The sequence below is a fragment of the Ciconia boyciana genome, chromosome 3 (genome assembly GCF_034638445.1).
Source record: "Ciconia boyciana chromosome 3, ASM3463844v1, whole genome shotgun sequence".
Classification (NCBI taxonomy): domain Eukaryota; kingdom Metazoa; phylum Chordata; class Aves; order Ciconiiformes; family Ciconiidae; genus Ciconia; species Ciconia boyciana.
Window position 1 is genome coordinate 55,666,486 of NC_132936.1, and position 21,194 is coordinate 55,687,679.

The 21,194-nt window shown below is 42.7% G+C and overlaps 2 protein-coding genes across 6 annotated transcripts in view; one reads left to right on the forward strand and one right to left on the reverse strand.

Annotated features, from left to right (window-relative positions):
* The first annotated feature begins 221 nt into the window (after positions 1-221).
* On the forward strand, positions 222-14,530 carry CALHM6 (calcium homeostasis modulator family member 6). 4 transcript variants are annotated; one of them, XM_072855731.1, is made up of 5 exons: positions 222-1,064; positions 1,547-1,734; positions 2,150-2,380; positions 10,658-11,338; positions 13,196-14,530. In XM_072855731.1, exons 4-5 carry the CDS (start codon positions 10,805-10,807, stop codon positions 13,610-13,612), a joined length of 951 nt encoding a protein of 316 aa, XP_072711832.1. In that variant the 5' UTR covers positions 222-1,064; positions 1,547-1,734; positions 2,150-2,380; positions 10,658-10,804; the 3' UTR covers positions 13,613-14,530. The 4 variants fall into 4 exon arrangements, with proteins under 4 accessions (XP_072711832.1, XP_072711831.1, XP_072711833.1 ...); XM_072855730.1 differs by having other exon boundaries at positions 1,547-1,596; XM_072855732.1 differs by lacking the exon at positions 222-1,064 and having other exon boundaries at positions 1,472-1,734; positions 10,663-11,338.
* Positions 14,531-18,752: 4,222 nt separating this feature from the next.
* TRAPPC3L (trafficking protein particle complex subunit 3L) overlaps positions 18,753-21,194 on the reverse strand; it is a 34,654-nt gene continuing 32,212 nt past the window's right edge. For both annotated transcript variants that reach the window (XM_072857886.1, XM_072857885.1), the window contains exons 4-5: positions 20,713-20,898; positions 18,753-19,639 (exon numbers count right to left, since the gene is read on the reverse strand). In XM_072857886.1, coding sequence (XP_072713987.1) covers positions 19,520-19,639; positions 20,713-20,898 — 306 coding nt within the window. In that variant the 3' untranslated portion in view covers positions 18,753-19,519. The remainder of the gene's footprint in view (positions 19,640-20,712; positions 20,899-21,194) is intronic.

Consider the following 21,194-nt stretch of genomic DNA (forward strand, 5'->3'; position numbering starts at 1 on the left):
GATACCTTTCTATTAAAAATTTATGCATTACCTGCATATGACTGTCATTACTGGCCACTCTGAACTCCGCTTACACAGATGTAACTTTGATTCAGATAGGGCAACTACAGTTTCCTTCAACTATTGATGAAGCTGTAATCATGCTGAGTATATTTCAGATATGAAAAGAATCTTGTGTACTGTCTTACTTATTATTTTCCAGGTCAGAGCCTTTCAAAAGTCCCTCTCCAATGGTCGTGTAAGTTTTGTTTCTATTCTTTGCTTCCATTCTTCGTCCCTCTCATTTCTTATCAAAGATCATAATTTTTTAATGGAATTTGAAGCAAATGGCAGAACAGATGGTTCCATGCCATCAGCAACCAGCAACTCGGGCTGTTGGGTAGAAGTGTCTGTGTCACAATGAAGAAACAGTTCGAGCCCTCAGATGGCAGCATACACTGAAAAATCTGAGCTGCCCTTGCTTTACTAGGAAGTGCGGTGAGGAAGAGCAGGTAAATGGGATCAGTCCAGAGAGCCGTCCTGGCCGGTGGGAGGGCTGGAGAAGGTTGGTGTTCCTCAACACTTGCTGACACAAGAGAGGATGCTGTCCTTGCCTGTGTGTCCTTTGTCTGAAATGCAAGAGCGAAGCAGTCTCAGTAAGCAATACATCCACGGCAGAGGCACTTAGCACTAGTTTCATCTGGATTGGGTATACTCAACAATTTTTGAAATGTCACTGTATGGTACCCAGTAGCGAAGTTATCTTTCACTCCTTATTTTAAATGGAGTCGCAACACTGAAGTGTTTTCTGGCACATGCCTCTGCTCCCATTCTTATTCTGCTTCTTTTTGGTTTCTAGAAATGTTAATTTTCTGCATCTCTGGCCACAGGAAAAGATGGCTATCCTACATCTGAGTGTATGTGGATGGGTTCCTGTATTCATCTGAGACCCCGCTGACTTCACTCAACTTCTCTTCAATAGCTGATGTTCAGTCATGCATGCTTCAGTTCGGGGCTGCAGTCTAAATTAGTCTAAAGTTAGTTCAGTGTATTCTGAACAAAGCGAATGGGAATTCAGCCCACAGGTAGCAGTGTGTATGTTTGGGGGTGGAATCTGGTTCTTAGATTTTTTTTAATGATTTTTTGAATCCAGCTACAAATTGGCTATCTATATTCTATATACGTCATTGTGACTAAAGGAAGCAAAGGGAATGGAGTACATTACCTCATTTCTTAAAACTTGTAAGATCAAAGCTTATTCTGAAGGTTTATATGTCTGAAATACATCAAATTCTTCTGTTGGCCTATGTATTTTCCACTGATGAAAAGTTTTTTCTCAGTGTTTGAAAGCACATAGCGTTTGGAAAATAGCTGTATTTCTGCACCGGGACATTACATTCACATTTATTTGGTCTGCAAAAGTCTTAGCTGGGATCAAACGTACTTTTGTCTAACTTTAATCCCTTTGCTCTGGCTACTCTGTTAAAATTCAGTAGGGTAACTTCAAGCTGGTAAGTCAGACTCAGCTAACGAAGCCAAGATGTGATTTTCTGTCTTTTCTTGGCAGTTGACTCCAGGAGCACTCTGCAGCAGGAGGCCTATGCAATCCAGTGCTGGGTATGTCCACACTGTCATCAGTACACAGACTGTTTTCTAAATGAGTTCAACCTTGAAACAAATAATGTCAAAGCACTTCAAAGAAAGAGCCCAGGATCCTTTCCAGGAAGGAACATAGCTGTTGTCTGCTTGAGGCAGGTGGGAGAACTGGACCCAACCCAACTACACAATATATAAGTCCATTCTAAAAAATACTCTGAAAAACAGAGTTATCGTTGGGTCTTCCACAAAGCTAGCATCAGTTTTTCTCCTGATAATAACTAATACAGATGGGTGACTAACTTAAATTTGTGCTTGCCTTGGTTGCTACTCTACACTGCATAGTGTCTGCAACCATTTAAGTCAACAGGAAAACTAATTTCATGAGAATTTAGATTTTATCTTCAGTGAAACTGAACATAACTGCAGTGGCCATGAGATACTAAGGAGCACATGCATCCATATATACAAGGCCATATCCTCTCTGCTTTAATTCATATTAATAAAAATAGCAAGAGAACAATGCAAATCATGCATGTGGTAGTGATGTTCTTGTGGTAACTGAATTATGCAGTTAAATCCCACAGATTTGTTCTCAGTCAAATTCCAAAAGGCAGAAAAAAGCAGGAGGAGAGATGCTGTTGGCATGCCTTTATATGTCCATGCTCACCACAAGAATGCCTGCAACACTACCAGAGTTACTGTGGGAATCCTCATTATACTGAAAGACAAGCAGTGGGATCCTAATAGTCCCCCTGGGCCTTGGTGATGCTGTGAAAGCTGTGCTCTTCTCATCTGTTCTCAGGTAAGCTTTAACTTGTAGGTGTAAGGTGAGCTGGGACTTCAGAGCTCTTCAGAGTCTAATCTTGAGCTCTTCAGAGTCTAATCAGAATCTAACTTGGGGCTGGCCAACATATGGCCCCATCCATCCGGGCTGCAGATATTCACCAGTCACAGAAAGGAAAAGCACTGTGGGGTCCCCTAGGAAAGACAGCCATGAGGAATGGGCTGTGACCACCATTTGTCTGGCTGGTAGCCTGCTCTGTCTATGAGAGACCCCTGGGGAAGACATCAGTCCGGTAGGGTCTCCGTGACTTGTCACAGTGGTGACAGCCCACTCCCAGCTTCCCTCTTTTCCAAGAACCTCTGACACGTAGGCAGGCAGCAGCATACTGATGTTCACATGCACAGCATACACACAGAAAGGTTGGCATGTGTCAAGCCTACTACGCATGAGTTGTATCACATTCAGTCATTTGACAGGACAGGGTCCAGTACGTGTGTCTTCCATGACATACATAGTGTATCCCACTGCAACAGCAAAGTTGGGCATTGCCACCTAAGCAAGGGGCACTTGCTTTTTCCTCATACATAAGCCTGCTGTAGGCAATGAGCTGTGGCACAGGCATATGCCTCTATGAGGAAAGAAGCTCTCAATCTTGTTATCCTGTTTGCCATTTTATCCCAGTGTATTTAGCCATTCCTTCAGCTAAATGCATGTGTAGCATTTCCCCCAGATGCTATCTGTCCTACCAGGTTCCTCAGGCTGATAAAAGAAAACAGCATTCATAGCATTTATGATGATTTTCCAGAAGTTTAGGGACTCAGAGAAAAAATGCTTAGCATTTGAAATGCATTGTTGTGTAAGCTATTTAGCAGCCTTTTTTCCCTTTGACCTGTGCCCAAACCCACCAGTGATTTTACTGGTTTCACTCCTAACTGACCCTGGGACAATCAAGAGGAAAGCTGTCCCCCTTCAGCCCCAGGGCTGTGCTACCATGAACAATAATCTGTAACAAAAGGATATATGAATTTATGATTTTCCCCAAAACATTAACAGACATTTTTTCACCAGTAAGCACTTTCACTCCAAACTTTACACACTCAGTTTAGCTACGTACCTACCACCAGTTGGAAGGCAATCTTCAAGGAGGTGGAATGATTCTAAAATCATAAGTACAAAATCTCTGGTTTTCCACTTTGTCTTCGTAAAGGTAGTAACACAGGAAGCTAGGAATGCCAGGAAAGATGGGCCCATTGGATCTGCCCACAGGAAATGCCAGTGAAGAAAACTTGAGGAGGATGGGGCACAGAAACTTCCCTAGACTGCCACACTGCTGTGAGAGTAAGCTAGATGAATTTAGCCTGTGGCAAGAGAGAGTAGGTGATCAGCATATGCATTTATTTTTCTCCCTGAAGAACAGGACTATCCTTAGGATAAAGAGCTGAACTCTTCAGGACATGCTAAGGAAGGCCAAGTTGCTTCATGACCTAGTAAAGATGCTAAAGCAGTTATAGTAGATCTTAACTGATAATTATAGTCTAGATCTATATTAACTTCTCTCATGCTTGTCTTTTTTTAGATGGCATAACCCTTATTTTGATCAAGTAAAGTAATTGTATTCTTTCATTTATTGTTTGTCAGGGAATGCAGGTGACTGTGATTGACCCATTGGCAATGATGAGATCCCATTTCCCTAGTGAGTGGTGAACAGTATGCAATGGATTAGCCTTTAAATGTCATATATCTTACTCTGCCTCAGAGGGCCCAAGGCTCCACAGGACACTCCTCCAATAAGGTGTGTGGAGGATCCTGCTCTGACAGCAGAAGTGGTAAACTCTGGTAAAACACAGTCTTGTATGCCTCATGAAGTTTCCTCTGGTGGACCCAACTGCACGTTGCTAGCAATGGGAAAATGGGCAGAGGACCAGAGTCCCTGGGAGGCACTTAAATAACTCTGTCTTTATGTAAGGTAGAGGAATATAGAAGATGTTCACTAATGCTATAGAAACGCTTACAGCTGCAAATGCCTTGCAAATAAAATGACAATGATGATGGAATATTTGAGCATTGCAGAATAAATGAGGGCAGACCCAGAGACTTGGAAAGTTACTGCTAACATAAAATATAGGCAACTGGGAATGCTTTCTCCTTATGTCCCAACTATCATTCTTTCCTTTTGACTCATATCTTCCTATCAAAAAAAGAAAAAAAGATTTTCTCTGCCAGTTACAATGTCGTAGATTCTCCCAAATGGCAGGACAGGCTGACAGCAGGACTAGCTGCGTACAAAAGGCAAGTACTGCAAGCGCACACACAAGTGCTGTTGAGTGTGATAGAGTTCAGCCTTTAAGACAAGCCAGACGTAGCTACCATAGAGTCTGACACAGCTCATACATTTGTGGTAAACTGAAACAGCTTGGGTATTCTGCAGGTAAGGAATGAGATTGATTAGAAAAACTATATGAACAAGTGAGGTTGAGGACCAGAAGCCAGAAACTTTTCAATTCTGTAAGAACAAAACTCAGTTACAGGAGACTGAGACCATTTCTAGACCTCCCTCATGATCATCATTGCTGAATGAAGAGCAGGATGAATGTTCATTCTGCAGAAAGAAATGTATGCTAAATTTTAATTAGATGCTATATGTAGTATATCATGTAGGCTCTTTGGTGGGAGAGGGGTTGAAAAATCTGCGGTGAAGCCTAGTCACCCTTCATTTCCTTTGACAAAGTAGTGCTTCCTGGTGAAGTTATCTTCCTCCAGGGGTATGTTAGAAGTAGTAGCTGTTGCTACAAATTTCTTTTCACTGGTAAAAGTGTATTAATATTTTTGAGCAGTTTCTTCTATATAGATGATTGGTTTGCCTGTCTTCTAAACTTATTGAGAAGAAATGACTGGCATCCCTTCACAGGAAGATTCATTAGGTTTCTTTGTTTTCATTCTTAACTTGCTCACCTGATTTTGCCCAGAGGAGACTGCGAACTTATTGGCATAACTCAGATAGCTGCATGTGGACAGCTTTGAAAGGGATAGGGTCTCAGCTCTTGTACTGCCTTACTGTTAGAAAAAAATACTTTAAGTAACAAAATTTGGGCAGCAAAGGAGCCCAGGGTGGGAAACTGGAGACAGGGGAAAGGAGTGTACTACCATGAACTGAAGAACTAGTTAATTAGTTAAAGTTTAAAAAGAGGGGGAAGGATTAATTGAATGAAAAAGTACAGAGCATATTTTGTAGCATATGATCAGACAGCATTAGGCCACACACACACACAGAAGGAGTGGAACAGAATCAAATCTCAGCTATCAGCAATTCCAAGACAGCAAGATGTGATGGCATGAACTGAAGAAAGCAAGGACACATGGAATACAAAACATTTATAATAAGAGTATAGAAATATTACAGGTTTAATGTGCTTAGATTTGCAAAGTAATTTTATGGCATTTCATTTTCCACAGTAAATGAAAAAGACTGAGCTTTGTTTTCTTAGAACTGACTAGTTGACTACCCAGGGTGATTTACCTGATTACAAATGAGTTAACTCTATAATCTGCCTCACTAAGGCTCCTTAATTTCATCATAAAACCTGACTACTTCTAGCTTTCTAATCCTGTGAAAATATCATATATTTTCTTACAAACTCAGCAAATATTTTTCACTTAATCCACAGCCAACACTTAAAGAATTGCGCAGACTTATTTATGGCGTGTATAGATTGTAGATTAGCGTAGATTGAACAGTAAAGCCCTCACAGTGCTGGTTGCTGTAGGACACTTGGCTGGGGTTACAGGACCCTCCCCGTCCAGAAATGAGACCTGTAGTGGACCTTTAGTTAGAAGAGCAGCAGTAAATAATAGCAAAAGAAAATGAGTGCAATGGCTTATGTGACTGTGTACCAGGGCTCACCCCTCCTTCAGAGCTACGCTTGTGTTTGCAGACCTGGTTCCTTCCTACCCACTAAAATTCGTTTTCAGCCAAAAACTGCTAATAAATGTAATGCCTTAAAATAGCAGTATAATGTACACAAATGCTTGTAAGCTGTACATGCCCAGTCACAGTGCTACTTCTCAGGCTGCTGCTCTGCTAAGTATTAGTACTATTAATGATTTATGTGGTGCCACTGAGCTGTGTGACACTTCACAAACATGTAAGAAGACTGGTTCAACTGTAAAGTCAGAATAACTTCCTCGGTTTCACAAACTGAGGTAATGGCCCTCCAGGGGAGGTCAGTCCACCTGGAGGGTAGGTACAGATCTGCTTGCGGACAAGACTCCCACTAGTTAAGCATTAATTTCACCTGGAACGAGACAAAAGGCGTTGCAAGAATTTTCCTAGAATAAAAATACTTTTCCATATGTCTTTTTGAACTGGGCACTGATAAAGGCAGCTTACACTTTAAGAAGCAAGTCCAGTTGTTAGAAAAGGAAGGCCAGTGCTGAGGTGCTCTTTTCCATTGTATCCATGGATGTACAAGATTTTAGATGAATAATGTGAAGAGGAAGTTGAGCTTGATAATGACTGGAATTTAGGACAGGATGGGCCTTGGTCAGAGCAGCTAGAAAGAGAATGATTTGTAGAAAAACAAAACCGGTCTTTTGCTATTCCAAACAAATAGCAAATATCCCAGCAAAATAATAAATAACCTATTGTAAGGACTTACTAACACAACTGAAACAAGATCTACTCAGTATGTACTGGCAAAGCCCCCAGCGCGCATGCACACACACGCTGCATTTAAGACCGGTATTATGCATTTGATGGAACCACAGAACTAGTTAGACTACAGCTTTTTCCGCCTAGAAAATGTCTGAGATTCATTCAGCTGCAAATAAAAGGACAGAAATTAAAACATCAGGGAGAAACTTGATAAAATATTAAACAAGTCAATTTGTTTTCAGCTGACCCCTTCATTTTAATAAAGTGTATCTCAAAATGAAAAGATGTTTCAAATAACAAGAATAATCTTTTTGTTCTAAAAATGTCCGTCTTTTTCATTCTGGCATTGTTTTCATTGCCCTTGGAAGGCATGAAATTTAATGCAAATCAATGCAAAAACAACCATTAAATTGGAATTCTGGGTTCTTTAACAGAAGACTATTTTTCTGAACACTTCCCAGTTAATGCTTTACAGCTGTTGCGGCCAGACAAGTGTTACTTCAGAGGGCAAGAAAGAGCTGCCCTGGGAGAACGATGCTCTGAGGTGAACAGGACGCCAGAAGCAGCTGGGCCCTATGGCTCCCCGCTCCCCTGCCCCCCCGGCTCCTCCTGCCCGGGACCCTCCAGCTCCCGGCTCCCGGGGCTGCCCGCAGCGGGGCTCGCCCGGGCCATCGCTGCCCCCCACTTGGCTCCCAGCACAGCTATTCCCCCGCTTTCCAACCAGGGTGGTCTCTCCTCCCTCTCCCACCTCTTTCTGCGAGTATTTACTGGAAACACGTTTGCTCGGAGGGGAAGGTTAATCCTTTTTCACACAGAGCTCCCCTCCCTTTTCCCAGGAAGCTTGTTGCTGAAGTTATATTTTATTACAGATAAACAAAGCACGGCTAAAATTAGGCTCTGAAGGCGAAGTAGCAGGGTTTCTTGGCTGTATTCTTTCCCCTGTGTGGTCGTTATCTGCTCCGGAGAGCTGCAGCTGGTCGTTAGGTTCCCTTGTCAAACCAGTGGTTCTCAGAGGCAGCCCATGTCCCTGCCTCCATAATGAGGTGCCTTTGCAGCGATTTCACCCTGCTCCTGTTATTTCTGCCATCCTGACATCTGCTAAGACCTTTTCAGACATGGTGAATTCTGGTTTCAAGGGAGGCTAACCTTTGCCTCTAGCTGCCTCTAGGTAAAAATCAGGGCAACAGTATTTGCCAATAATACAAAGTTATTCTGGAGAGTTAAAAACAAACCTCTGCTTTAAAGAACTGCAGATATACTTTCTTAGACTGCCTGACCAGAAAGCAAAACAGCAGGTCAAATTCAGTGTAGAAGAAGTGGTGTTCAAAGTGAAACCAAATCCAACCTTCATATATACACTGATAGACTCTGAGCTGACTGACAGTACCCCTCAGGGCTGAGATTTTTTTATTATAGTACATAGCTCACTAAAATACCAACTCAGTGCTTCACGGATGATCAAAAAGCAGTTAAAATTCTAGAAATTATTACAAGGAAATAGAAAGCAAAGTCATGTCAGTATGCTGTTATAGCAAACTGTGATTCAGCTGTGCCTTCAATGCACTGCAAATCTGGTATACCCCCCATTTCCCCTCATGTAAAAAATGATACCTGAATCCTAGAGAACGGTTCAGGTGGCAACATGGATTAAAAAAAAGAGTATACAAGGAATGGCTAAATATATTAGGGGCTCCTCAGCCTGTAAAAGAGGGGGCTATGATGAAGGTGTACAGGATCATGAGTTGATGGAGACACCAGGTAGGGATCCACTGTTTTATCTCTTCCCCTTCCAGAATATGGGGGCATCGAATGGGGTGGTGTCACATTTGAATGAAGGTTAAGCACGCTTGGTATACGATGTTTTGGATGTTAAAAAGTATGCATGGGTTAAAATTAAAACCAGACAAATTTACAGAATAAATACCTCAACAGGTGTTAGACACAAAGGAAATCTCTGAAATGCAGATTCACAGGGTGTGAGTGCGTTCCTGAGCTTGCCTCCCCTGTCCCTGTGCTCCTCCTCAGCTATCCGCTGTAACCCAGAGGTGACCAGACTAACTCAACCTTCAGTCTGATTCACTCTTGCTGCTTTTACGTCCTTTTTGGTTTTATGTCTTTATGTTATACTGTTGTATACAAAGCAAAGGCTCCTCCAGATCAAGGCAAGCATTTCAGTTAGTGGCATGTTTTCCTCTGCAGCAGAAGCTTGGTGCTGAGCACAGCATGTCTGGTGCAAGCCTGGTGGCCACCTGCACCAGTGCTGCCTGCTCTGGCTCCTCCATGCCATCTACTCAGCTGCCCAAAGAGCTGCAAGGACCCTCTGGAAGGTTTAAATGACCCCCAAAGTTCATTGGAAGTAATTTAGGTTCTCACAGAGTTTTGACAAGCCATTGTGTTTCCACCGTGCCTGGTTCCTGCAGCCCTGGGTACTGCATGGAGTGATACAGGCAGCATCACGCAGCGCTGTCTTGCCTGAAGTAGCCAGTACCAAAATCAGGCTGGCCCAGCTGGAGGCAATGTTTGCCGGAGCCTGGGGTGAGGCTCTGCCTTTGTGGTTAACCTCTGTGCCATGATAATGCCCAGGAAGAATCAGTGCAGTATAAATTGCAGCATTCGAAATCTGACCAGGATGAATTCATATTGCTGATGCACCCAGTGAGGCCAGAGAGCTCCCGGTTCATGCAAGAGGCAGGTGATTTTGACTCTAAAATCCCGGATAAGTAGTTGTGGCAGAGAAGATGACAGTGACCTCGAGCTCCCCGGCTGCACATCTGGGCATTGCCAAGCATGTGCCCACAGCAAACTACTGCACTGCCTACGTTGCCTCGGAGAGCTTCAGCTACGTGGCTACGAGCAAGCAACAAAGCTTCAACTTCCTTAATTCTGAGTGCCAGTTCGCCTCATCTAGATTTAGCCAAGACAAACCTTAGCTAGGAGCCTGGTTGAGCTCCCTCAGAGTGTGAATGAAACCTAGGACTCTGGGAGCAAATGTTTTCATAGGCAGCTCAGTCTTCCAAGCCCAGGAATCCCTTCCAGATATTTTTCTTCATTATGCAAGCCTTCTCCATCATTTTTCCACCTCATGCCATCTACTTAGTTTCTGTTGGTTTAGGGGTGGGTTTTTTTCTGGGCTACAAAGCTGCCGCTACCTGCTATAGAGGAGGCAGTCCAAAGCCTGGTTCCTGGCAAATGGTACTCTGGTAGCTGGAGCTTCAGTGGAAACCACTGGCTGGGTCATTGCTATGTGTACACTGGCTAATTTGCTCTAACTACTTTAAAAAGATTAATTGAGTAGCTGGAAAAATTAACATGATCATAGTTAAATTTTCCTCCATAAGAGAATAAGCCATATCGTATTGCTAATAATAAGGCAGGACAACAAACTGTACACAGTTCTGGGTGGTTTTCTCATGTTTTATTCCCACTTTGAATCTGTTGCCTCACTGAAAAGCTTCACTGAAAAGATGATGAGGTTTAAGCCATTGCTAGTTACAATGCATGTGTGGACAAATACAAACCATTTTTATAGAAACAAAGATAGATCTTGGTTGTTCTGATGTTGATTACTGGGGGGGGCTTCTGCTGTGGTCTCCACTTGACCTTGATACTGTGCAATGAGGCTCTGCTCTGTTGTTTCCTCTAAGGACAGCTGCTTCCCCGCCTCACTACTGCCAGCAGAAAGTGAAAGCTCTGCAAGTTTTTCTAAGCTGTGAGAACTTCAGGACATTTCTCTTTCTCTTTTCCTTCTCTGACTGAGATTCTTCTCTCCTCAAAGTAAGAGGGGGCAGAAAATGGATAAGCTACACAAGGTGCTGGATTTCTGCATCCACCACCAGACCATTCTGGGTTACAGCACTGTGTCCCTGCTGACGGCTGCCAGCGAGCACATCTTCTCCTCTGTGGTGTTCAAGTGTCCCTGCAATTCTGAGAACATGCTGTACGGCTCTGTCTTCCTCATAGTGCCTGCCTTCATCCTCTTTCTGCTCGGCTACGTGGTGAACGCCAGGACATGGCACCTGCTGACGGGCAGCTGCCCTCCAGAGAAGCGCTGCAGCTGCAGCCTTCGTGGAACCTGTGCCCGCTACTGCCTCGTGCTGGCGCCGGTGACAGCCAGAGCCCTGGTGGCCCCCCTCACCTGGATCGCGGTGGCCCTGCTTGGAGCCAGCTTCTACGAGTGCGCAGCCAGCGGGAATGGCCTGATAAAGAGCTTCATGTGTAAAGATAAAGGACAAGAGTGCCACAACCTGCTGGCCAAAATACCCTGCAATGTGAAGTTATTGGAGAAGATACCGGATGAACTCCCCAGCCTTCAGGCACAGTCTCAGGTAATGCCTCGCCACTCTTCACTCTATGGGCTTCAACCCTGGCTGCTCAATGTATGCTGGTACCTGCTGGGGACTGTAAACAGTCCTTCTCTCTCGTGCTACGTAATTGCCAAAAGTACACGATTAGCAAAAATTCATTGGCAAAAAAACACTAACAGAAAGGTAATAAATGCATACTTGTGCTATTTTCTGGTTTTGCATGTTTGCATGGCAATTGCTTGGCACTGCTATTTACAAAACCTCTTTCAAAGCTGGGCAGGGAACCAGCCTAGAGACCAGGACTTTCCACAGCAAGTTTTCTTTTCATTTAACTTAGGCATGCTGCGAGTTCTTCTCTTTCTCCACTTTTACCCCTCTAAGTATCTCTAAATGTCTCAAACTTTTGTAAGTACGCATTAGCTAAGGGGAAGTTGAATAGAGCTGATGTCTCCCAGCGACAGAGAACTGGCAAGTGAAACAAATAAGAACAGCTTGTTTGACTATGAATCTCAATGCTTGAACTTATTAATAATTTCACACATGTATTCTAAAAGAATAGTTAAAATACGTATCTGTCTTGTTAAAGTGTTCTTGTGCTGAAGGCCAACTGCATGATCAAAAAAATAGCACTTGTGGGTGGATTTCTTTGTCTGAAGTGAAATGAAACCCCCAAATTTTGGCAGCACTCCAGTTTTGTTTCTAGGTTTGTTTGGTCGTCGTCTTAACTCCAGTAGAAAAATCAGGTTTTATCACTTTTTCTCAGTAAAATATTAAGGCTGGTTAATGGAGTTAAGTTTATAAGAGATTATAATTACTTGGATTTTTATAAGTTCCTGTTTAGTACAAATGCTTATTAAAATACAAAAAGTGTTTACATTTCTTAAATATTTAGCATGTTCCTCCTCCAAGAAAAAGGCTGAAAAGGGGCAAACTCTATACCATTGGATTCAGATAGGGTAAGAAAGGAGCAAAATCAAGGAAGACTGACTGTTACTGGTATTGCAATGAAATCTAAAAGAAACAAACCAGTCAAACAAAAAGAGAAAAAGTGTGCGAGCATTTTTATTACTGACCATTATTTTTAATATCTGATCTAGTTTCAATAAAATTAAGAACCAAAAAGAACACAAACTCATTTTTCTTTAGCACTCAATGTTTTTCCCTTGAAAAAAAATCAGCTGGAGGTGCAAGGGGATCCTGTGAGATCTCTGCCTGGAGCTTCCAGCTAAGTACCACTGGGTAGTACTTAAGGGGGGATCAGCATCTACTAGGACACCCGCTTTAGGTGGGGCCTCTGAGACTTATCTAGGGATGTTAAAATCATGTATAAAACAAGAATGAATTCCCATATTCGATAGTCAAATCCATGTCCTGCCTACAAAAGACACAGGACACAACTTTTCCTGTGTGCTGTGGCAACTGGCTATTTTTTGCAGGCTCAGACATCAGGGAGAGGAGGTACCTTCCAAGAGCAGATAAAACACAGTCAGCAGAAGGTCTGATTCACAGCACCAGAAGTGGACAGGGTGATTCTGCACCCTCTGTACCATAAATCTGACCACAACTGCAGAAACTGCTAGTCAGTATCTTGACTTTAAAGTTAAGAAAGCTGGATATAAGTGAGGAAAGAACCTCACTCCACCTTCTCTTTTTTTGGTATTCATCCTCAGTCCAACAAGATCAGCTCAGGGGTGCAGAAGCTCTGTAAGGCTGGCTGAATTGTGTGCATGGGATCCTCTCTTTCCGCAGTGAGCAGACTGTTACAGGCACTCCAGGGTGTCTTCACTTACAGTTTTCAGGTCTGCTTCAATGTTAAGTTCTATACTCCTACATATGACCATGCAAAACCACCGTTAACCCATCTATCTCTTTTCCAAGCTGATAGGATGGCTCCTGATAGCCAGCATCATGACTGTGGCACTGATTTCCACATGTGTCAGCCGCTGTTACTCCCCGGTTAGCTATCTTCAGCTCAAGTTCTGGAAAATGTACTTGGAGAAGGAACAGGACCTCTTTCAGATCAAGGCTAAAGAGCATGCAACCAAGCTGGCAGAAACAAATATTAATTGCTTTTTTGAAGCCACAGACCCAGCACCGTTTCAGACTCCCAGCAATGAAGACTGGCGGAAGATTTCATTCTTGTATACCTTTGATTCGGAAGAGCAGTATTACAGCATGATACACAAGTACATTAACACAAACAGAGGCAAGAACGTCAGATTCGGGGAAGAAGGTCAGAAACCCTCTGTTTTAGGATTTGTGGATGAAACAAGCGCAAACGAATCAGGGTTTTAATGAAACAAATCCTTTGCATGCTGGCATTCTTTTAACCCTACTGATATAAGAAGAGTCTTATTCTGTGCTTTTATTGAAATCTATGCAAATTGTATGTAAAAGCTGATAGTTGTAACCCTCAGCAGATTTGTTTTTAAATACACTTTATTACTTTTGGTTGAGTACATTTAAGTAAATACATCTGTCACGATGGGAGTTTTCATATGTCGTTGTTCATTAAGAAGAGTCTCACATGTAAAATAATAAGCATCCACAAAGATGACAGCACATACTATGTCAAATTATTACCAAACACCTTAAGGGCATTTGGCAGCTGGAGTCACGATATCAAACCTTCATACCTGGTAGTATCAAAGAGACAAAAAGGAATAGAAGTTTTGATCAGAAATTCAGCTTAGTTTATTAGCTCTCACTTGACAATATATCTTTCAGTGGAGCATAGAGTGAGCTCTAGACTAAAATACTTACTTTCAGTCAATTAGTTTCTCAAGGTAAGGACCGTATCTTTTAAAATCTGGGAAGCCGTTAGCATTTTGGAGCCACCTGTGCACAACAAAGGAGTCCATCGGAATTACTTCAGCTGCTTATCATTTTGAACAGATGAGCAGAAAGATTCCAGCCTTTTTACCTCTACATGCTTAGCGGCTTTAAGTAATAACAGTGAAAGTAAAAACTTCCATGGTGGTGAATTTTCTTTACCCCTGCCTGATCTTGATCACCTTTTGCAGCAGGCCTTCTTAATTAGCTCTACTGCACATTTTCTGTAATTGTAAAGCTCTTTAATGGAAAAAAATAGGCATTGGAATACTGCAGGGAAAACACACCCACATTAAACTTCCTGTTTATATCCCATTTATATTTTGTCTATTTTTTTCTGAAAAATACGTAATTATTATGGGGTTTTTTTAATATATAATATTACATATAGGATTTTGGCCCCGGCATCAGTACCTAAGCTACACCTGGATGTCCCTGCCAAATACACTATTTAACTTGATCCAGAATGGAGTCTAAGTGCAAATTAGCATACCTTGAGGGGTTAGGCTTATGCATAACATGGCAGTATAGGTGAAGCTTGTATTAACAAACATTTATAGCACAGCTACATATAAAGGACATTATAAGGACATTATAAATCTGAAATCCGTATTAGCAAATAATAACATTCTTATCAAATAACATTTAATTATAAGAAACAAAGACACCATTTCTGAGTGAAGAATGATAAAGTTCAGTTTTTCTCTGAAAAGGTTTTTTTAGAGAGCATTTTAGAGAGGTGAGTCAGACTGTTTGGTCAGGGCTGTCCTTTCACTCCTCCTAGAAATCTTCTCCTTCCAGACAGTAAACTCTAACTTGGAAACTATTCAGACAGACAGAGAGGAATCCCATGAAGTTGGTTGTTACAGTCATTTTCCACAGAAGAAGGAAGGGAAGAGCCTATTTTTAACAAGCTGAATATAACTAGCTCGGAAGCTTCATTCTTCTTATAAACTGAAAATATAACACATAAAGGGAAAACAAGATTTGATTCTGTATGTGAAAATAATTTTTAAAAGCATTCTTTTTGTCACGGAGTCACTGACTTGCTCAGTGCTCTTTTCCTTCCAAGAAACTTGATGATAATAGAGTAACAAGTGTCCAGTTTGTTACTTGTGCCTCCAGGAAGCACGGCTGTTAAAAATGTTCCATTTCACCTCTCATATTGAAGAGTTAATTTGTTCATTGACATCTAGAGAAGGATAAATCTACTCTGGAGTGTCATAAATGGGAAGGAAACAATGTCCTGGCCCCACTGCGATCAGTGCCAAAATGTTGCTTGACACAGTGGGGCCAGGCTTTATGTTAGAGAGATAAAATACTTCAGGATAGACTGAAAGCCTCCAGGAACAAGCCATGCCTTATTTCATTTCCTGACGAGAAGCTGCAGTGAAAACACCCTCAGAATTCGTGTTAATCCCCTCAGCTGCATCTGGGTGGGCTTTTGCCACTTCCCACTGTGAGGGTGTGCTTCGCCCCCCTCCCCACCTAACCTTTATCTCCCATAACCCCACTCAAATGATAACCACCCGTGGTGGTCCTCATGGGTGCATCTGGTCATGATGGCTGCATCTGGCTCAAAGTGGATTTGGGGGACAGTCAATAACACAATAGCCAAGGGCTAATTTGAGCGGTGCCCACCTAACCACAGTGCTGGTCAATGTCCAACTCAAGCCAAATTTGGAAGAAGCTAAAGTCTGTGGTCGGTATGCAAACATGACTATGGGGCAATCATCTTACCCCCATAAATCGTGAGCAGCCCAAGAGCCCTTTGAGCTCTCCTGCACGGCAGCGGACTACACGCCAGGATCTCCCCTTGAGCAGGGACGCCTCTCAAGGTTACGCCTGCCACAGAGATCCCTTACTCCTCAATACTGAGAGAATCCTTGCTGCAACAGATCCTTGGTAAGTGACTAATAGCTTGCTAAACTTTGTAAGCTTCGCTAAGATTATATTTTGGATTGATTGTGCACATATAATCCTTTAGACATAAACCATTGACCAAGTCCAGGACTAAGTTTGGATCCAGCCGCACCTAGACTTCTCTAAGGGAAGGAGTTTAGAACACAAAGAGGTCCTCTCTGAACCTCGTGACTCAACGGGAGGGTCTCCCGAACAGTTTTGTCTGACGCTGTCCTCTATGCAGTAAATAATCAAGTGTACCTTGCCATCGAATCTTGTTAAACCACTGTAGCATTTACTGTCAAACTTTCTTAAATCGCTGTTTTATATCAATAAACATATTGCTGCTTCTCTCTTACGGGTGGAGTGCATCTCTCCATCCATGACACCCATTCACGGTCGCAACTGCCAGGGTCTCGTTACCAAAGCTGCCTCGGCTTTCCAGGGAAGACATAGAGCCGGCACTTCTCATTAAAATCAATGAGCAAAGGCTTCAAATGAGACTGCAAGATATATCTTCAAGTTTGCTGGCAATTATGGCAGTCTATTTTTCACAGATAAAGTGACTTTTGGGGAAAGGAAAAAATTTATATCTATGTATAAGGATAGAAGCAGATATTTATATATTGGTTTTGTATGCAGTCATGTTTAAATTTTGATTTTTCCTCATGTTTATGTAACACTCATATCTTCTGTATGTAATTACATTTATAACAAGAAATTTCAAAGAGAATCTTCAGCACACTTGTGAGTGCTCTGTTAGACACCTTCAAAAGAAGGGCCTATACTAAAATGAAACACTGAGGAACACTTCTGCCAATATGCTACCAAGCGAGGCAAGCAAAAAACTGTATGTGCATAGGGTAGCTAATGTCAGCAACTAATGGTAACATAGTGTGGGTCACTGTTTTTTCTATTGTTTATTACTGGGTTTCTACCTAACATTTACTTAGTCCATCTTTAGAATACAATGGACGAGGTGATCCAGTGTAGGAAAAAAATGCAAAAAACACTAACAGCAAAACGTGTGCATTGAGCGTGTCTGCCCAGCACAGAGCGGAGCCAAGAGGAGTGATTGCTGCACAACCAAATGCACAAGCAGGATATGGCATGAGTAGGAACTAGCACCCAGCCTAGTCTGGCAGTCTCATGTCACCTCTTGGCTTGATCTCCAATCTGTGCTGCTTCGACTGGCTCAGGCATTTCTGCTGTATGTTCATTTGCACAGTGGAAGCTTATCCTTCAAAATCTACTGTGTCCAAGTAGAAGTAAAAATTTCCTCAGGCTGTTTATTCTGAAATACCGAAACCTAAAGAAACAGCTTTGATGTCCTACATGGAGCATCACTGCAAATGTTTGACATTGAAGGAAGGGAAGGAAGCCTTGGCCACACGAAAGCCAGTGTGGTAAGACTGCAGAGGCCCCAGGATGATGCTAATGGTCCTTGCTTTAAAAACGTAATATCCAGCCTTGACTTTGCTAGCTAATGCTTGCAGGCAGAAACTCTTTAATAGGCCCTGAATACACAGGAGCCAGCCTAGAATACACAGGAGCCAGACTACGGGTCACTGCAATGTGGTGACTGACGCTTTTTAGCCAGAGCAGACCTCGACAGAAAATGTTACCATGGGTGTGTGCATGCACACACACCTGCGTGCAAGTCTAATGCAACACAGGTTTAAGTAAGAGAATTGTATCTTACAAAACAAGGACAGTACAGGTTATTCACTTTCCAGATAATAATAAAAAGAGGAGAATATTCGGTTGGTAGCATGTTGCTGGAAAAAGGAGAAATGGCCATTGCCTTGTAAAGAACCTTTCTGTGGTCAGCCAAAGTTGCCAGGTGTCCATCTCAGCCAGCTGGGCATAACCAGCAAAAATCCCACCAAGGGCTCCTGCACAGGCAGTGAAATCAGGCAAATTCCACAAGACCTTTCAGCCCTGAATAAAAAAAGAAAAAAAAAAAGTAGGGAAACTTGTTCCTGGTTGTAACACATTGTTACATGTTGTAACTCGTTATTCCTGGCAGGTAACAGCGTGTTGGGCTGAGCCCAAGGCTGGGTAATGAATAGCTTAGGTTTTGTTCTGTACAAAATTATTCTCTTAAAGCTCCATTACACTATGCCACCACTGTACGACACTGTTAAGACAAATGAAGGGAGAAAGATTATCGTGAGGATTGTACAGATCTGGTGGGAATGCACCCCACTGTCCCCAAGGTAAGAAGTACCCCTCACTTAGCAGGATTAAGAGGCAAACAGACTGAGGGAAAAATAGGAGATGAGGGTACAAATCACAGTGATAAAATCAGAGTTAACTCTGGGCTTCACTGAACTGAACTGGGGGGGTTTGTATTTCGGTTTAAAATAAGTGCTTTTGTGAGAAGAAGGCGAGCTGGCTTTGTGGGTAGGCTACTGTGCTGCTTGGGTTTTTGTCCAACCCTTACCCAGATATCTTGCATTACACTGGACAACATTAAACCCTTCCTATAACTCACGTCTCTGCGAGGCTGCTATTTCTCTACTTCCCAGTCATGTTTTGGTAAGACGTCCACTGCCAAGGGGAAGATGTTCAACAGCTGGTGATGAAGGTCAGGTAAGAACAGACACAACAACCAGCAACCAGCTGTGTGGCAATCTCTGAATTTTTATTCAAGTTTCCTTAGGTGAGTACAGATCCACAGTGACAACACATTAAAGAGGGCATGCTTTGTTCAGTTTGGTCATAAGATCAGTGCTCTTGAAGAGAAGACGGACATAAAGAGGCCCATAGCTTGAAGCAACACAAGCATTGCTGCAGTCATCAGAGTGCTGCAGCCTGCCGTATGCACGGGGCTGAACAGGCACGACAGCAAAACTGCATGTGGGGCCTGAGAGAGCAGTAACGAACTGAACCGGCTCCTGCCATTGCTGAAGCTGCATCCCTCTCTGGTTTTAAAGGGAGCGGGATGTCCGGTGTGGAGGACAACGAATGGCAAACTATCATGCATGAAAACAGGCACCTGACAGCGAGACATGGCATACAGCAGTCACAGCAGATGAATTCATTACTCCCACCCACAAACAGCCAGGGAATAAAGCACCTCTTAGCAACCATGCTTTGAAACATTACCAACAAACAAAACGGGAAAAGGTGGTCATGTTTAGCTGAAAACAGTTGGTGTCCGAATGAATATTTTGCATCCAGCATGCACCGAATACTGAGACCAAACTTTCATTGAGCATAAGACCATGGTTATGTGAGAAGGAAGGGCAGGCCATTTGGGTCTTTTATACTGATCTCTGTGCCATGACAATTAACATTGCTCTCCCCCTGCTTTGCCCCTCCTGTTTCCTGCCCAGCTCTCTTCACCTTTCAAACGCATGACTGGTGCAGCTGGCTCAGCAAAGCCATTTTTACCCTGCATGTCTTCTTCAGAAACAAAAGGCGCAAAATATCCCTCAGCAAGGGTTTCTTCCAATATTTCTTTCATTTATTTCTTTTGTGCTTTCTGTCTTCAGCCTTCCTTAAAAACGTAATTCCTATTTCTGTCACAGCATCGCCCTTCAGCCTGTCCTGGAGGAAGGTAACTTCTGCTGCTAAGTGAACCTAGAAAGAATCAGGTCTGATCAGTTAGCAAAGAAATGCCCAGTTTTTCTCCCTCCTCCAGTATAACAAGCTTTTTCTCTCTCTCTTACCACAAGGAGACCCCCTTTCTCAGGTTTTGTAAGAAACAGATTTTGAGATCATTTTAAAATATCTTTCCTAACTAAGTTAATAAAAAGGAAGTTTATAGACACTGGAATTTGTATAATGCTTTAGCCTTCATTCCAGTGCTTTGCTTTCTTCCAAGAACCTAAATTATGTACTTGATGATTGTGTGATCACAAAATTTCCTGGTCACGTGCTAACGGTTATGATATAATACTTTTGCTAATTAGTCTTATATCAGATACTATAATTCTGAGACTGATGTACATACATAGTACTTGTACAGCTTTTGTTTGCTTGAAATATAAGATATATGACAAATTAGATATTGACAGAAACATAAAGCAGCCCAAAAGCCCAAAAATCTTCCAGAAAATGGCACAGAAGCTGTACCACTCAGTGGCTTTCAAATGATGTCCTTTGTTTATTCTTTTGTAAAAGTCTTAAATCTAAGAACAAAACTTGGAATGCCATCTGATACACTTCTGATGCTTTGGTTTTAACATTATACTCATCCACACTTTGTTCTGCCTTTCAGCAGGCGCTGCGGTAACCTGAGAATATAATTTATCTTCATGTATTTGGAAAGAATCAGGGATGGCTATTACTGGTTACCCCTATGCAGGAAAATGAGACCGGCTCAAGGAGCAGCGGAGTCGTCCAGCATGCCCCCCCGGCTCTCCACATTACGTGTTAGCTGGCTCCCCGGTCCCGCCGGGCTTTTGCACCCGAGTCAGCCACTGAAGAGCCAAGCAGGGACAGTGTGGAGGTGGAGGTGAGCCAACACGTGTGCTTCTCTGCCTCGGGATCCAGGATCAGTCTGGCCCCCTTTTATTTAGGTAGAGACATTTAATCTGAGAGAGAGATTAAACACTACTAAATTTCCTTCATTTATCTGAGCAAGTGGTTTTGCTTTCCTGTGCCTCTGCATATTAACAAAGAATGGAGAAAACGTTTGTGCATTTCCTTACCATTTCCAAGGCACCTCGAATCACCCCGCAGAGGAGGTTACAGTAGCAAAGTGATGCTCGTTCTGCTGGCAGCTCCTCCACAAAGTCCACTAGTGGGTTTTTGTCCAGGATTAAGGAGAATTCATTTCCTGTGGCACTACTGCAGCTCACACTAGGGGTGACCCCAAGGTACATCTTGAAAGCAACCTGCAAAAGGATGAAACTCCGCTGCTTGAACCTGTTGTATGCAAACCAGAGGTGAAACTTGAGGATGCAGCATCCTACAGACCAGCTTTACCCAGGGAAATAGGGGGAAGGGCCAGACAGGTTGGAAATCAAACTAGATTTGTCTCTTCTGTGATCAGCTTGAGCAAGAGACACAAATCTGGAGCTATGTGATACTCCAGGGAAGTACAGCAGAAGGCTGCTTATTCTGTCTTTGATGTTCCTACATTTACAACCCCATACAAAGTGGTTTTACTGTTATCACTCGTCTGCTTTCA

Bases quoted from the DNA above. Each gene is read 5' to 3' on its own strand.
- CALHM6 (XM_072855731.1), top strand. From the start codon at position 10,805: ATGGATAAGCTACACAAGGTGCTGGATTTCTGCATCCACCACCAGACC. The intron at 11,339-13,195 runs GTAATGCCTCGC...CTCTTTTCCAAG, and splicing joins GCCTTCAGGCACAGTCTCAG to CTGATAGGATGGCTCCTGAT.